This window comes from Natrix helvetica (assembly GCF_964273705.1).
Source record: "Natrix helvetica genome assembly, chromosome: 2".
NCBI lineage: Eukaryota > Metazoa > Chordata > Lepidosauria > Squamata > Natricidae > Natrix > Natrix helvetica.
Window position 1 is genome coordinate 215,023,377 of NC_138552.1, and position 18,602 is coordinate 215,041,978.

General features: G+C 39.5%; 1 protein-coding gene across 2 annotated transcripts in view; it reads right to left on the reverse strand.

Moving 5' to 3' along the window:
- Positions 1-6: 6 nt before the first annotated feature.
- RPS6KA2 (ribosomal protein S6 kinase A2) overlaps positions 7-18,602 on the reverse strand; it is a 242,402-nt gene continuing 223,806 nt past the window's right edge. For both annotated transcript variants that reach the window (XM_081940991.1, XM_081940992.1), the window contains 7 exons: positions 16,147-16,236; positions 13,978-14,136; positions 13,209-13,370; positions 7,170-7,246; positions 5,640-5,757; positions 2,633-2,770; positions 7-963 (listed from right to left, as the gene is read on the reverse strand). In XM_081940991.1, the coding sequence (XP_081797117.1) occupies positions 838-963; positions 2,633-2,770; positions 5,640-5,757; positions 7,170-7,246; positions 13,209-13,370; positions 13,978-14,136; positions 16,147-16,236 (870 nt within the window). In that variant the 3' untranslated portion in view covers positions 7-837. The remainder of the gene's footprint in view (positions 964-2,632; positions 2,771-5,639; positions 5,758-7,169; positions 7,247-13,208; positions 13,371-13,977; positions 14,137-16,146; positions 16,237-18,602) is intronic.

Here is an 18,602-nt window from a genome sequence, read left to right on the forward strand (position 1 = left end):
GAAACTCTGTAACAGCTTATGAAGCACAGTGCTTGTATTCATTCATGTAGTTATGAATGCGTCAATGGAAGAAGAGCATTGAACTCCTATCTTCTGGTTCCCTCTCTAACTTCCAGACAAGTCTATATGTATAGTGTTTAGGTGCAACCAACTACACAGCCACTTTCCTTTTTAAAAAAATCCCTATGTCCGAGATGAGATTGTGTATTTTTGATAAATAAAAGAGGCCTTATCAGATAGGAGCCTTCAAGGTTGTTGTGTCAATTAACACAACTCTAATCTCCTTTCTATACTTTCATCTGGTCCAAAGTCATAAAAATAATTCTTTTGCTTTAATAATATAGGTATGTTTCCAGCTCTTCCCCTCACCCGCTCTTCATTCTTCATAAGATATTGTTTTTATGGTCTCGCACATCATTACATCTTCAACTCTTTGGAGACAGCTAATAACAGTGGTGACAAAACACCAAACATAGATGCTGGTAGAGCTGATGTCTAAAATTGAATCTGTTACAAAAAGTGATCTCACAGAGCATTCGGATTAAAGGAGGAGAGGAGAGAACACAACATCAGCAATCGATACAGTACTTAAATAAGAAGCAATACAGCAGTTGAAAAAATGGCACATTTCTGAGTATTTGCCATCTTGCTGGTAATGTAAAAAACAACCCAAAAATGTCTGAAAACAAAGGGCAACTTTGCCTTAAACTGAAGTTTTGCTGATTAAAACAATGTATGTGCCAGGAGTCCTGCAACATTAACAATATAGATCAGCCTCTCTGATCAATATATTGGGCAAGTGTTTCCTTTTTATTTAAACAGGCCTTTTGGGGACCATTATAACCTCGTTGAGGTCAATCTTTTCATCCCCCTTCGCTGGGCCAGGTTGGAGGACAATACCGGTTCCAGCCTTGGTGCTTGAGGCGTTTGGTTTAAAGCAAAGTAGGTGGCTGCCATGGCACCCTGCAAAATTAAAAAAACAGGGAGATTATGCAATATTTCAGAAAAATCACTTTCCCCCTCTTCCTATGAAATGGCATGACTGCTTTGAAGAGACGCAGATGTGCTACATTCATGCTCCTGCAATACAAAGCATCTTTTCAAAACTGAATCTGATGTATTGCTCAAAACTAATATATTGGAATAGGGGTGGCCAGCAAATAACATTTTCTCCTTCCCATCTTATCAGAAAAATGTAGTTTTATATACGTTACACATATGTATCTTTTGTCAGGCCACCCACTTTAAGGATAGTGTGTAGGAAAGAGGCAAACGAGTTGCAAGCAAGAAATGGCCTTACTGGTTGTTGCTGTTATGATGCATCAGTTAAAAAAGGATGGATCTGCCAGCCCCCTAGAGGGTTCACAACCAATTCCACTGAGCCATCTGGTAAACCTCCAAGTTAATTGATTACATGCATCTGCCATTGATGGATGAAAAGAGAATGGCTTCAAGCCTTTGCAATGGGTGAGACTGAGGGCTCTCAATCCAGGGCTAGAGTTTCTTATCACTTAAATACCATCAGCATGCATCTGACCTAATGCTCCAAGCACTAATACTATCCCCAAAAGTTGTGCCCAAAATAATCCAGACAATTACATGCTTTAATCTATATCAAGAAACAGTGGACAAGGAAGCCATGTTTCCAGACCAAAAAAGGATGCCTTTCATAGATAGTCCTGTTTAAAATAAACTGAGAGTCTCATAGGTAACCTAACAACTAGGGGTTTTTCTTCTCTACTTCCCAGATATTGTTTGGCTAATGGGTTATTCTGGCATGTGAAAAGAAAATCTTTCCCTTCCTCAACTAGAGCTTTCAAGCTGTTCCTTCAACTGCTTGGCCCATGCTAAGCAAAATGAAACCCTGTAAGCTAGATTTGGGATCCTGTTTCATCTTCCTAAAAAAACATTTCCCCTGTCCAACTCTAGGTGTGGTACTTATCTCAATTTCCTACTGAGGGAGCCAGTGTTGTCTGAAGAAGTTTCTGTGGTCATGTAGCCAGCATGACTATATACTGAGGCAGATGGAATGCCACCACCTTCAAAGTGGTACCTCTTTATCTACTTGCACTTGCATGTTTTGAAACTGCTAGGTTGGCATGAGCTGGGGCAGGAATGTGAGCTCATCCCATCACATGGTGCTTGAGTCTCAAACTGCCAAATGTCCACTCAACACACCCAGCATCTTAACCACTAGGCCACTGTACCTCCTCCTTCCTACCAGTTCATTATCCTAACTGACAAAAGATTCATGACAGAGATCTGCAACTTTTAAGAATCTGAGCATTGTTGCATGATTACTGTGGCCTGGTTCCTCCTCAAAAAATGATTTTTGAGGTTAACAGATTTTGGCAGTTCACCTCAACTTTACACTAAGGCCATCCTGACAGATATTTACTGGCACTTTCTCACAAGATTGTCTGAATATAGGTGACCTTGTAAGAATTAGGTTATTTATTAAAAAAATAATTTAGAGATTTTGGGGGGCAGGAAGGAATTAAAAATTCTAGGGAAAAATAAAATAATGTTGCTGGTTCTGATTGTATGTAATTATTAATTATTTAGGTATCTTAAGAGACCATCAACAAATTTTCTATCTCTAGGAATCCAAAGCAGCAGCATTTGGACATACCTTTACAAGGTGAACATCTTGTCTGCTGAGTTGATTCTGGGAGAGATACTCCCTGTTTACTATCCATGGATGCCTTAAAACTTGGGTTGCTGTTAAGCGCTGATGGGGATCTACATGAAGCATTTTTGACACAATATCCTGCAAAAAATTATATAGAGAAGGTTACATTAATGTTATTTTATTAAAAATAATAAGCACTCTGGATACCATATTTTTCGGACTATAAGATGCACCGGAGTATAAGATGTACCATGACTTTGAAGAGGTATTTTTTTAAAAAAAAAACATTTTTTGCACTCTGCATGCCTCGCAAACCCTCTGCATGCCTCGTTTTTTTGCAAAAAAAAAAAAAAGATAATGCAAAGATCATGTAGAGTGCTCCTGGGGCCCTGGGGGGTGTGTGTGTGCAAAAAGGGGAAAAACCTCCCAAAACCTCTGCTTGTCTGTTTTTGCAAAGGGGGCGGGGTTTCAGGAGGCCAAAATTCTGTATTCAGTGTATAAGAAGCACCCATATTTTCAGCCTCTTTTTTGAGGGAAAAAGGTGTGTCTTATACTCCGAAAAATACGGTAAATATGATTTCAGAAAATGGATGATAGGAATGGAAAATGGCTTTAGAAGTCAGCCTATAACAATTAGTCTACATTCTTTTAATGTAATGAAATTCTTCTGATGTTAGGACGAGAGAGAGAAGCAAACTCTTGAGGGCCTCAAAATGTTTCTATCAGAATATTATATTAAAACTGTATTCATAAGAAGAAAATAGCTTTAATTCTGATTTCTTGGAAGGCGGAGCTAAAGATTATTCATGTGGGTTGGGTTGCAACATTATTGATCTGGCATGGGTTTTGCCTTGCCTACAAAAGAATTAACCTCCCAATGTATTTTCTACTACTTTAATAACAAATAGGATCTATTTATTGTGATAAGAAGCCAGTGTGGTGTACTTCTTAAGGCACCCGGCTGGAAATAAAGAAACTATGCGTTTAATCCTACCTTAGTTATAAAGTAGTTGGATGACTTTGGCCCAGTGACTCTCTCACAGCACTAAGAAGGAGACACCGCCCCGAGTCCTTTCCGGGAGAGGGGGCGGTCTATAAGTGTGAATAATAAATAAATAAATAAATAAATAAACAATGACTAACCACATCTGAAATTTTGTGGAGCTAACCGCAGGGAATGGTGCAAGCAATCACCAGGAATCAACACGCAAGGAAGATAGTTTGAGGAGTTCAATTTATTTGTGATATGTATTGCATATGTCCCTGCCCATCCATAACTCTAATTGGAATTTAAATATATATAGGTACAGTAGTCCTCATTTAGTAACTGCCTTGGACAAACTATTTGCAATTACAACAGTGATGAAAAAGTAATTTTGTGACTTATGCCTGCATTTATGACCTGAGTTTTCTCTGACACATTTTGGCCATTACAGTTAGTATGCATTGTCCTGTGTCTGACCTGTCCCCAACCCCCACAGTGGAGATATTGCTCCAATAAGCTATAATATCTCTTCCTAAGCTGCTTTTCCTCATCATGCAGCATGTCCCTTAAAAGTGCTAACTACAAGTTAACAAGCTTAACTCTATGATCTTAATTCATTAGAATCCTCCAGCTCATTGGTGCTACTGTCTGACAGGGATAAGACCCCTATCAATTTCACAGCGAAGTTTTTGTCTTCTAAGGAGCTGCAGTAAAGAGTATGCTAGGAAAACAGGTAAGCTAGTGCATTTCTTTTGATTTGTATTCCCCATTGTTGGCCTGCTTCTTCTTCTTTTGTAATCCCCTTCTCTTCAGTGAATGTAACAAACTATAATTATCTTCTTGCTAATTATCCTAGACCTGGGGTCAGCATTCCAAAGGGTGTGCGAATTGGGGAAAAAGGATTATAAGATTCACCCTTTTACCCACCTTCCTCATAAGCCAAATTCCAGAAATATTCCCCACTGTTTGAGCTTACTCTGCTATTTGGAGTCATATCCTACTAAAGCAAAGAAAAACTAAAAATTGTAAGCACAATTGTGGTCATGTGATTTTTTTGTTACTTAGTAATCACTTAATGACCAAGTTGCTGGTTCCAATGGTGGACACTCAATGAGGACTAGCTGTACTGCTAGTCACAATTTTAAAACGAAAAAAATGAGTCAGGAATTGTGTTAGAATATTCAGTACTGTGGCAACTGGTAGATCACTAATCAGAGGTGGCAATCCTATACCCATTAATGTGAAAATAAAACTCATTGAATTCACTGAGAATTACTTTAAATATACTTATATAAGACTTATACATTTTGATGTATACAATACTCTTCCTTGGGATATGCAATTTAGGAGAATGTCTGTCAAAATCTGCAACTATATCGAACTCCTCAAACACCCAAAACATAGGATCATGAATTTCACGTAGATTCACAACAGCATCTGACCATTCATTGTTAAAAACAAACTGCTTGATAAATCAGACTTTGATCTGATTCAGCATGTTAGTGTTTACTTTTGCCAAAGTGGAAGAAAAGAAAATAGATTGAACCAGCATATTCTGCTTTTTTCTTTGTCTATATTAATTCTGAACTGCACGGAACTTTAGAAACCCAGAAAGCTGTTAAGATATTGAAATGAAGATAAACATAATCAAGTCATTTATTTAGTTCTAATTTAAAGAAAACCTGTCACATATTGCTGTCCTCCTGTGATCATTTCCTTCTGAGATGCTACAAAACATGGCATCTGTGCAATATATGAGATCAATGAGGCATTTTAGACGTAATGCGTATTCAATTTTGGGAATAATCCTTAATAATTTCAGTTAATTGTTATACTTTTATGGACAATGAAATGTAACTATGCTTATTTATATAGTTGCTATTGGATTTCTAAAGCACTGCTGTAATTTATTGTTCATTTTATGTGCGTTCATTTTAAATAAATGGAGGACAATCATGAGCAACAAAAGCAAAATAAATGGATACCAATCACAAGCACCATAATTGTGATGTATTATTTTACCTTTGCAGCATCAGATATGGAATCCCAGTTTCCTCCTGCTAGAGCATATTTTCCACTGCCAATTCTAGCCAGAATTTCCTCTGGGGTATCATCTGGTCCGTTTGCAAAAGGGGTGAATCTGTTAAGCAATAAATAATATGTGAAACAGCTGTAGCATGATCAATGCATAATACATCTGGCTTGCATACAAAAAGCCTTCCTCAATGTTGTGCTCTTTATGTGGGTAGACCTCCGATTCATAATCTCTCGGCTGGCCAGCACTTTCTTTGGAGTAGTATCCTTTGGAGAAAAAAACAGCACAGCCTCCACTATTCTTATAGCTCTGCCAGAAGCTAGCATGCTTCTTTTTGAGATCCCTTTTAAAAATTCAGGTTCAGGCATTTTTCTCCTCTTTTCATTTCAAATCAGGTTTTAAAATCTTCTATGCTACAGTATCTACAAAAATAAGCATATTGTGTTTGTAAGGTAAATTTGTCCTAGATTTTAGCTTCTTTAAAATTGTTCTAAGAAGCAGAATGAAATATAATAGAATCCCTTACGCCACCAGGCTCGAAATTTTGGGCTTGGACAATCTGGAACTACGCTACCTACTGTCTGACCTAAGCATAGTACACAAAATTGTCTGCTACAACGTCCTACCTGTCAACGACTACTTCAGCTTCAAACTCAATAATACACAGGCAAACAATTGATACAAACTCAAGGTTAACTGCTCCAAACTTGACTGCAGAAAATACAACTTCAGCAAGAGTGGTCAGCGCCTGGAATGCTCTATCTGACTCCGTTGTTACATCCTCAAACCCCTAGCTTCAACCTTCTACTTCTACTTCAACTGTCTACTGTAGACTTCACCCTTTCATAATAGGTCCGTAAAGGGGACGTGCATAAGCGCACCAGTGTTCCTACAGTCCCTGTGCTACTGTCCCTATTTATTTGTACTCATTTCCTTTGTTCATGTCCATGTTTATACTGATACCTGTTATCTTGTACATATTTGACAAACTAATTAAAAATAAATAAAAATATGTAATATATCTAAATATATCTAAAAGCCAAAACTTAAAGTCCTAAAAAAAGGTGGGCAGGATGGGATACAGTTCCTATAATATGACCTTTTTTTCTTCTGTGATACAAAGCAACACTTAAGAGCCAATATTATAAAACTTTCCACTATGAAAGGTTTTATAATACGAATATAACACAATTTGATGGTCATCAAACAAAGTATACATTTTCTCTATAAAATCTACATACTTTGATAAATATATTTACTTTCTTTAATTTCAAAACATAGTCATTTCAAGATGGACATCAACTGGAATAAACAACTGCAAATAATATGTCTTAACTTGCCTGTAATTAACCTGACAATTTCAGTCATATGAATTTTCGGCACCCAACTAAGTAATTTAAGTGGTATTTACTATAATGTCTCTAGATTGTAATTTCTGTCTTTATATTGCTGTTCATTGGCTTCACTGGCTTCCAAGATTGACCAGGCAACAAATATTAAGAATTTTTTGCACTTACCCTGCTAACATGGTATACAGCAAAATCCCCAAACTCCAGATATCACAGGCTGCATCATAACCCTGCCGTTTCAGGACCTGCACAAAGGAAACATAAGTATGTTATATTTTACTACTTTTGAGAGTTGCTGAAGAATTAACTGTTGCTTGCTTCACATTTAGGCATATGTTCCCTCGTGCCAATAGGCTCTGGGTCCAGTTCAAAGTTCTGCTTTGAACTTTTCAAACTGTTCATGATTCCAGGGCGGTTTAGGGACTATCTCCTCCAAATGGAATCTACATAGTCCATGTGAGAATGCAGAAGGAAGATGATGGGTGTTTCATCCCTGCAAAAAAAAAATATTTTTTGGGGGGGGGGGTATGGGCTCAAAGGCACTCACTCCTTTTCTGAAATGGCTCCAATGTTTAAGAGAAATTTGCCATTGGAGTTCACCTTATATACTGACTATTAGCTTAATACAAAGTGGCAATACTGATTTGCTTGAATGGGACTTAGTACTGTAATTATGACTGATGACCATGTGGGTGACTCTTCGTATTAACTGTAGTATCGTTATATTTCTTTATGTTTTATGTCAAATGCTAGAAGTCATATGGAGCTAGGCAATGTAATAACATAAGCAAGCAAAAGGATCAAAGTATATTTCACTGATTTCCGTTCACCTACTAATTGATCAGTTTGCCCAGGATATTTCATTAAAGTACAGAATTCTGATATGCGTTTGTGTATCTAAACCTGAAACTGGGGAAAACACTTCCCATTTTTTGTCTTTTACAACCATTGTGTGGAAGAAGTACTATTTATGATGAATACATCCTTGTTTCTTAGTTTAGGGTGTTTCTGGCAACTTCACAGATCATCTTCTTATTTTAACCCAAACAGCAGGTTGTCTGTCCTGCCGTTCCATTCAGCATAAACAACATAATGCAGAGTGCAAAAAGAGAGAGTAAGTAATAGTAAAACAAAAAAATATAAGAGGAAAAAAAATGAAATAGGTAAATCTAGTTTATACTATATGTCTTTACACCTTCCTATTCTAATACATGTGCCTTCACTACATCCACCATCTTTTCTTTAAATTTATCTCTTTTTGAGAATCTCCTTACTGAAAGCTTTCAAAAATAGACTGGCAACTATTTGACTGGGATATAAGGCTCCTGCCTTGAGCAGGGGGTTGGAAGATCTCCGAAATCTCTTCCAGCCTTATGCTTCTATCCACCCATAACATTCTCAATATTCCTTTCCTTCTTGACCTATTCACTCTTCCTTCATATAATTATTCTGCGATTAGATCCTCATTCATTTTGTATCTGTAATCAAACCACTTCAATAAACTTCTTTCATTTCTGTATTCCATATGTATTCGTTTCGTGTTCATTTATTCTTCAGGCTATCACTTCCTGTTTTACTACAAATAATTTACTATAAATAATTTACTACAAATAATCCAATTTACTTTAGTGCTTTTGATATAGCAAAGTCTCATATCGACATAAGAAATAGGGTAAAAATGTGTTCTTATCAAGCCATTTTTGCTGCTTTCAACTTTATTCCCCAGACCACATGTAAGCACTAGCTATCTACCAAATGTTCATGTCTTAAAATGCCTCCATCCATTTTCCTATCTTTAATAAATATTCTGCCATAATGCACAAATATTCATCTACTTACTCTAATTTTTCATCATTTATACAGTATATATACAGTAATTTTGGATTACCATTTTCTCTGTCAGATACAACTTCCTTAATCTGATACACAAATCTTCAAGCCTTGTATTTGTTTTATTTGTATTTGTTTGCTTTAGGCAATCTAAAATTCGGCTGCAAATAATTCAGGTTATACGGAATCATCTGCATACAAAAGTGCACCTATATTCGCATACTGGACCAACGCAACACACCTTTAACTTCGCACACATATTTTTACTTATTGATACAACTCTTAAATGCATTATGATGAGGGGAAATCATACATTCTCATTCCCTATTCAGTATTAAACCCTGTGCTATGCATTCAATTTATACAAACTTTCTTTCTATCATATACTACATTCAGCTACGAATTTTAACTCCATTAAAACATTCAGTAATTCAAATTCGGTAGATCATACCATTCCCTAAATCCAAAACTTGAACAATATACATTTTCCTCTCACATTTAAACATTTTTCATAGATAATCTGAAGAAGAAAGTTCCGGTCTGCACATTCCCTGTCTAGCACAAAATTGAACTGCACTTCTAATTTTGCTCACTGCTTTCTCTTTTAACCTTTTGATCAGAAATCTACTTATTACTTTTTGGAAGTACTACAGGTATGCAAAATCCCATGTTACTCCTTAGAATTAACATGTGGGATAGTATAGGAATACTCAATTTATTTTAGAAAATTATTAAAACAGTAAAAAGATTTGGGATTTTATGAGGATTATTTCTCTATGTTAGTTTTAATCTAGTACCTTTCAGAGCTATCTAATGAGATTTTGTAAATAAAATATAGCTTCGTGAATTTGTTGCTGAAGAGAACAAACAATTTTCACCCAGACCCCAGCAACCACTGGAGAAAATAAAAGCTATTATGTGATTAAATTTACCTGCTGACAATGATCAGAGCTTATGAAATATGATACCATTTTTCCTGCCAAGATGCTTCCACTAGATGGCAGGTCAGTTCTTCTCTAGATATCTTTATAATGTTCCATTCTCTCATTACTATTGAATATGTAACTGGTATAACTACCACCCATTATAATTAAAGGTTCAAAATCAAACATTTAAAAAGATGATATGGAAACAAGCATGCAATTTCAGTTGCCTTTTAAATAACTTGTATAATTGAGAAAGTATTTAATATGGCAAAACAATATATTGAAATTTGGACTGAAATAAATGGAGATAAGTAAAATGACATTAAGAATTAACAGCAAATGAGGTGCAAAGTTTATGTTTTAAAGGAAAAGGAAGCAGTTTACTGGTTCCAGAAATTTCTCCCCTGAAATTTCATTCAGTTGGATAATCTATGAAGATTTATATTGGATTACGAATACATGTTTACTAGGTACAAACGGAATACAGTTAGTCCTCAACTTACAACCAGTTGCCTAGCAACTGTTCAAAGTTACAATGGACCTTCTTTGGTCCTGGCAACCTGGTTCTGAAGTTCTGATGGCTGGCTCCCCTCCTCCCCCGGTCACATACATGCGTGTTGGATCCTTGGCAACTGATTTTCAATCATATCAGTTTGCTGCATCCCGCAATCACATCACTATGTTTTATGACACTTTTGCTAAAAACAGCAGTTACTTCTGTTTTTCAGCAAATCCAATCCATAGCAAAGCATTGATTATCTTAACGACTGCTGCAAACAGGTTGTAAAATCAGGTCAGTCATGTGGGAGTCCCATTTTATGACTGGCATGGCTTAGGTAGGCAATTCCATTACAATAATAACTTGAGAGCTATCTGTATCATATGTTGATCCCATGACATTGAACATATCTCTTCACATGTCATCTAATTAAAAAAATGAAACCATAAAGATAACATGGCCGTAAAGAATGGTATGAACTGTAACATCAAAATCCACAGAGGCCCATTTAGGACCAGCAAAGAAATGACCACCTCTAGGTGGAAATAGTTCACTTGGAATATGACTGTCTTCAGCATTCTAAATACATTCTGAAGACACTCAGAAAAGGACCAATAATAAATATGTAATTCAAGAACATCTGGAGCTACTCTGCTGGTTTCCCTTCAACAACATTCTGAAGAAGAAAAAAGGTTATATGCAAACCTGGTTCTGAAAAATAATCTGAGCTTTGATACAGTAATTTGCATGAAAGTGATCTCCAATTCGGTAATGAGAAGTTTCTGTTTCTATCCTTTGAAACTATGGTAGAACGAATGAGACTGAACTGAACAAAGTAAAAATTATCTACACACATGAAGGATTAAGGCAGCGGTTCTCAAATAGTGGGGCGCGCCCCCCTGGGGGGGCGCGAGGCTCCATAAAGGGGGGCGCGAATGCTCCCTTTCCATCTGGGTGCAACGGCGGCGGCAGCGGCGGTGGCGTGGGCGAGGCATAATATATCCCGCCTGGAAGTGGCAGCACTTTGGACTGTGGATTTTCATTGGAGCTGCGGGCTGGAGCTGTGCAAGAAGCCTGCTCGGGCGGGGGTGGGAGGGAGGGAAGCATGGCTGTCCCAGGCTTCCCTCCCTTCCCCCCCCCCCAGCCCAAGCAGACTTTTTGCACAGCTCCAGCCCGCGGCTCTGATGAGTCTCTGAGCAGTCCCCAGCGCTGCCACTTCAAGCCGGGATATATTCTGCCATGCCCTCGGCGGCGTCTTTATGCAGGTAGCTCGCCTCCCCGCCAGCAGCTCCACCGCCAGCATTCCGTCTGGAAGCGGAAGCGCAACAGCCGCTGTTGGGGAAGGGACAAAGGGGCGGCGGTCGCCCGATCTTGCCACCGCCACCCCTTCGCCCCTGGTAACGGCGACTGTTGTGCTGCTGCTTCCAGCTGGGATGCTGGAGGAGCTGCTGGCAGGGAGGGAGGGAAGAAAGGGAGGAGGGAGTAAGGATAGACAAGCAAGAGGGAAAGAGGAAAGAAGGCAAGCAGGCAGGAAGGAGGCAGAAGGAAGGAGGGAAGAATGGAACTGGAAGGGAGGCAGGGAAGGAGGGAGGGAGAAAGGAAGGATAGGAGGATAGGGAAAGAGGAAAGAAGGCAGGCAGGCAGGGGGAAAGAGGAAGGAGGGAACTGGAAGGGAGGCAGGAAGGAAGGGAAGGAGGAAGGGAGGGTGGAAGGAAGGATAGACAAGCAAGAGGGAAAGAGGAAAGAAGGCAAGCAGGCAGGAAGGAGGCAGAAGGAAGGAGGGAAGAATGGAACTGGAAGGGAGGCAGGGAAGGAGGGAGGGAGAAAGGAAGGATAGGAGGATAGGGAAAGAGGAAAGAAGGCAGGCAGGCAGGGGGAAAGAGGAAGGAGGGAACTGGAAGGGAGGCAGGAAGGAAGGGAAGGAGGAAGGGAGGGTGGAAGGAAGGATAGACAAGTAAGAGGGAAAGAGGAAAGAAAGCATGTGACTACGGTGGGAGACGAGGAAAGACTGGTGTGCTATGTTATGCAGAGGTGTACTTATAACAATTTTATAGACAAATTATACTATTTACAGTCGCGCGGGGGGGGGGGGGGGCGAAATGTTTTCTTCTTCCTAGGGGGGGCATGACAGAAAATAATTGAGAAGCACTGGATTAAGGTGATGGATTCCCCACTTGTATTTTGTTTTTAGTGTTTTTTTTCTTTTGTAGGGATTTCCAACTACTAGAACAATGTGATTTTAAAAAAGTAAAATCTTGTCATGGTTGACTCGCTAGGCAGGCCCACTCGCAACCAGAAAACAGTAATGGGAGGGGGTAGGGAAGGCATTGGAATGTAAGGGAGGTTTGGGAGGGAAATTTGGAATGCAAGTGTACAGACTGGATGCCTGAGACAGACCCAACATCACAAGGTCACCAGCTGGGGAATGTAGGAGGTAGACAGATCATTCCCAAAATAAAGTGAGTGCAAATGATTGGTGGACAATGGACAATGGGAGGCCCAAGGGGAAAAAGGAAAAGTTTTCCTATGCTGTTTACACACGCAATAGTTAGAATTGGCTTTTCTAATTCTGTAGCCATATGGAATTTCCAGTGAAAAAATGTCCCAGGAGTTTCTTTTATTGTCTAACCCAGTAGGATGGTTGACACTCCTTCAAGTTGAGATTGATTCCTTAGAATTTCCTGGACCTGTCCATGAAGTTATTTTGCCACAGTATAGAAATATTTCCTATTGTCTTATTCTGAATTTTTTTTTCAATTTTCCAATTCAGGCCTCATAACCCACTTACCTTCTAAGCTCAGAAAAATTTGTTGAGTGCTGCAACCTGTCTCCAAATCTAAAGCTCTTGAAATCACTCTCCAGAAAGTGATTGTATAAATATCAAAAACAACTCCTGAATATTGCCCATTATGGAAATAGTGACCATCATGTGGACTTTTAAAATCTTCATACCTCAGGTGCTACAAAATTGGCTGTGTAACATGGTGTCATTAGTAGACCATTCTCAGCTCTCAGTTGTTTGGCAAATCCAAAATCACACATTCTGATAGACTCTGGGTTCCCTGATTCGTCCACGTACAAAATATTACTAGGCTTCAGATCTCGATGAACAACCTGAAAATAAAGTTGACACATTGTGCGTTATCAAAACCCAAATTGCTGTAATAGTAAATGATTTGTCCATAACTGCCATTCTTTGAAAATTATTAGTTAATTCCAGAAATGTCTTCTGGACATTTAGTTCCATGCCTTGATAAATATTGACATTACCACATAGCAAAAGAGAAGAGAATACATTTTAGTAATAAACCAGAGGAACTAAATGAATTTTATATTTATCTCTATCCTTCTGAAATATTAGTCGTTTCCAGTAAATTACATGCAGCAAATCTGATTGGGAGCAGTTGATAATTGAGAAGCTGTAACCTGCCAGTAATTTGGCTCATACTACAGCTAGAAAGGTAATAATAATTAAATCTTCTGTTTGAAGGAAGCGCTGCATTTGATCTTTATTATAAGAGAACATATTCTATTCTATGCCATTCTAGTCTATCTTACAGTCCTCCATTTTTCACTAGTCAATGAATCACACTCCACATTCATTTTCATCGTAGATTTTGTGTCTGTAGGGAAGATCATAATACCTTCCCCGATTCAATATTTTAATGACATGAAGTGATATTTTTAGAAAGTTGATTGGATACAGAACTGGTATACTCACTCCCTGGGAATGGAGATAGTCCAGAGTTTTGCTAATGGTACAGAGAACGGCACTAGCCTCTCGTTCAGAGAAGCATTTCTGTCGCAGGATTCGGTCTAAGAGTTCTCCTCCTCGCATCAGTTCCATCACAAGGTATACAAATTTTCCATCATCATACACCTATACATGTGTCCAGAAAACTCATTAAGTACTTGTTCCATGAACCTTAAATGCCCTAAAACCTCATACCGGTGGTCCTTGACTTACAACCATTCATTTAGTGACCGTTCAAAGTTACAATGGTACTGAAAACAATGACTTATGACCAGGGGTGGGCTGCTGGGGGTTTGCAGGGGTTCGGGAGAACATCTAGCTAAGATTCTGTGCAGAGAACCCCCAAATCCCACTCCTGGCGGGTCCTGCCCACCCGTCCTCTCCCAGGAGTCCCCATACGGCCCATTTTGGATGCAGGTAAGTGCAGGGCACGTGTGGAGGCTCAGGGAGGGTGAAAAACAGGCCCAGTGGAAGTTCATTTCTGGCCTCCGGAGCCCAGGGAGGGCAAAAACACCCCCCCATGGTGCAGGAGGCCGCCAGGGCCATGCCCACCCAGCAATCAGGCAGAGATCCCGTTGCTAAAATTTTTGAAGCCCACCCCTGCTTATGATTGTTTTTCACGCAGTTCTTCTTCACACGGTTGACCTCTGTAACATCCCCATGGTCAGGTAATGACAATTTGTACGCTTGGCAACTGGCATGTATTTATGATGGTTGCAGCGCCCCGGATTATGTAATCTCCTTTTGCAGCCTTCTGTCAAGCAAAGTCAATGGGGAAGCCAGATTCACTTAACAACTGTGTTACTAACTTACCAGTTGCAGTGATTATTTAACCTCTGTGGCAAGAAAGGTAATAAAAACTCACTTAACAACTGTTTGCTTTTCAACAGAAATATTGGGCTCAATTGTGGTTGTAAGTTTAGGACCACCTATATTATCTTATTGTGCAAATACAGAGTTTTACAAAAACGCAACAACCCACTTCTTCCTTTCCTGATTCCCAGGAACCAAGTTCCTTGCTTGATGGGAAATAAAATGTCCATAGTTCTTAATGCAGGTTGTTACATTAGCTCAAATTACCTACATTTTAATTAACTTTTATTTTATTGACCTGCATTTTTTTCGCAACATTTGCTTATCACACTACTCACATCATTGCAATCATCACCATAAACCTGCATTCAAAGGTCAATTTCAACTGGGACTCCTTGGCAGTCAGAAATTTCAAGCACAGGGCGTTGCTTAAAGCACACTGATAAGTACTCACTGCAGACATCCATTTGAGAAATAATAGCAACACAACCTATGTATTCTCACAATAACTTCCAAATGAATCAACAGATGCTTCTAGTAGCAGAACATCTGCCATCTGTTGTAGGCAATTTATAACACTGAAGACATTATTTTTTTATTCAACCCTCATACTTCCAAAAATAATTAGAAAGAGGAGAGACTAGTTATACCATTTTATTTGCATTATTTGAATGAAAAATATGTGTCTTAAAAAAAGCCTGAAGCACCCTAAAAGAATGGCAATTTCTATTTTTTTTAACATTTGCTTATAGTTTGTTATTAAATTGATCCTTATCATTTTGTAAAATGGAAAACCTTTGTGTAAGCGTCTAATAGATAAGCAAAGTTACTGCCTACATAAGAAAATTTATCAACAAAGTCTTTATAGTTACTTCTTTATATTGTGATCCAACTTCATGATCCAGCGTAATTGCAATTAAACAAATGCAAAGTGTTAGATACCAGAAACATTGGTAATGGTTTACACAAAGGTCCTCTGTTCCGGCGGGAACAGAGATTCAATCTGATTGGTCGAAGGGTCTGACAGCTCCCTATAAAAGGGCTGCTGTCAGACTGAACCTTCGCTGGATTGTACATAGTTGATTTGTCCTAATAAAGAGCTGTTTGTTATTCTGAAGCCTGAGTGTGCCTTCATTCACCCAATCTAACACAAAGGTTATTGCAAATTTATTAATACACTTTCTAAACCCAATAATATAGCACAGATTTCCACAAGATTGTTGGAACTGGCATCATATAGATTTTCCTAAACAACATTTCTTATAAATCACTTGCTCACAAGGAGATGTGTACAAGAAATATGTGAGCTGAACAACTACTCACATCTTTGAGAGTAATGATGTTTGGGTGTTGTCCATATCTCAGAAGAATCTCAATTTCTTCTGAAGGGTCTCTTTTGCTCTTATCAATTACCTAAGGGAGAAATGGAGAACAGAGAAAATTCAGGAAGCCTCATATGTGCAATTGAAAGAAAAGCTATGCATAGATATGCCATGCTAAAATTAAACAGCAATCTATATTAATGAACTGATTATGGGAAACTGATAACAATAGCAACCAGAGACAGAAAAAGAAATCACTTCCTGATTCTGACAATGAAAAGGAGGCCAGGGGACTCGTAACAACAAAAGGGCAGTTTTGCATTGTCACTGGTGAAGCTAGAAGTGGACACACCTGCACTCCAGAGCCACTAAAAGCTCTAAGTGTCCTTGCAAAATTGTAATTTACAACGTGACAAAAAAGGAAGAATTATCAAAGGCAAGACTCTATTAATTCTATTTTATTGATTAAATTAGAATGAAAATGAAAAGACCACTACTTTTGTCCTAAAATCCAATCGAGGTTTCATCAGATAACTTTTAAGAGAAGGAACTTAGAGTACGCCCACCTATCTAGCCTGGTGAGATGGGCAGATACCCTGAGGGAGAGGCAGGATTGAAAACAACTCAAGGGTGTTAAAGGTAATACATAACAGTGGTGTGATATAGGCAAATCCCAGGTGCCTAGAACTGCATGCACTACTGCATTCTGGACTAGCTGCAACTTCTGAATGTCTTTCAGGGGCAGCTCTGTGTAGACTGGATTGTAGTAATCCAATTAAGAAGTGACCAGGATATGAAGAGCTCATAGCCGGAGAATGGACACAATTGGTGCACAGGACTAGGCTCCCCTAGTCATGGCTGCCAACTTCTCTTTGAACCAGTCCCACAAGTCTCATTTACTGTAGTTTGTATGTGTTTGTAGCCTTAGTGGAGTAGGAAGGATTTGAATATGAAAAGGAAATTATTAGGGCTCAAACTGTTGTCCTCTGCTTTAGAATTGTTTGTAAATAGAATTTCACTAACTCTGCATTTTCATACCCTCCTCTCTATTGTACTTTTCCGTTAAGCCAGCAGGCTTAGTTATATGACTATAGCTGAAAGAAGTAGATTTATGTAGGGAGAACATAATGTGAGTTATGGACATGGAGGTTTGGGTCAAAACCTGCAAGATGGTGGGTGCAATTGAAGAATAATTCTGTTGTCGCATGTGCATTTATAAAAAGGACATGGGCTACAATTGTGATGTCACACCAGCCATCTTAAAAGATTTTGAGGTGTGGATGGCCTATCACAATGATGGTGAACTGAGCCATTTGTCAGGACACGCGAGGCGCTGCCCTGTCAGCTGGCCAGCGCGCATGCGCACGCTGGCCAGCTGAGTTCACCCTTTTTAAAAGCAATTTTTCACCCTCCCCAGGCTCCAGAGGTTTTATAGGAGACTGGGGAGGGTGAAAAGAGCCCCCCCGCCCCCCGGAGGCCCTCCAGAGGCTTCATGAGCTTATGGGCAAACCAGAAGTTTGGGGACGGACTTCCTGTTTGCTCGGAGAGTCGTTTTGAGCACTCCGAAGGCTTCAGGGACCGTCTGAAGGCTTCCCTGAAGCCTTCGGAACACTTAAAATGACCCTCTGAGCAAACCGGAAGTGACTTCCAGTTTGCTCGGAGGTTCGTTTTGAGCGCTCCGAAGGTGTCAAGGAAGCTTCCAGATGGTCCCTGAAGCCTTTGGAGTGCTCAAAACGACCCTCCAAGTAAACCAGAAGTCACTTCCAGTGTGCTCGGAGGTTTGTTTTGAGCACTCCAAAGGTGTCAGGGAAGCCTCCGGACGGTTCCTGAAGCCTTCAGAGCACTCAAAACGACTCTCTGAGCAAACAGGAAGTCACTTCCGGTTTGTTCAGAGGGTTGTTTTGACTGCTCCGAAGGCTTCAGGGAAGCCTCCTGAAGGTCCCTGAAGCCTCCGGAGGGTGTCCGGGGGGGGGCGGGGGAGGCTGTTTTCACCCTCCCCAGGCTCCTATAAAGCTTCTGGAGCCTGGGGAGGGCGAAAAAAGCATGTAAAAATGGGGGGGTCGCGCCTGTAGTGCGTGCATGCGCACTGGGGAGGGTCACACATTGCATTATGGGTGTGGCACGCCCACACACGACCCCCCTGCGCTTCCCCCACTTATGGCACGTGAGCCAAAAAAGTTCACTATCGCTGGCCTATCATTTAGGATCTAACTCAGTGTTGGAAGAAGCACCTTTGACATAGCAGCAGATCCTGTTCACTGTGACATAATTTGCTTCTATAGCAAAATGCATTAATGGCAGGACAAAATAATCTAGAATTTCTATGAATTATTCCATCTTTAATTAATTCATCTTCAAAAAATTTTTCAGTACCAAGGAAAAATAGTTGGAATGCTTTGCTAATGGGAACTGTACAGTTTTGTTGTTTTTTCCATCCGATCAAAATGTCAAAATGTC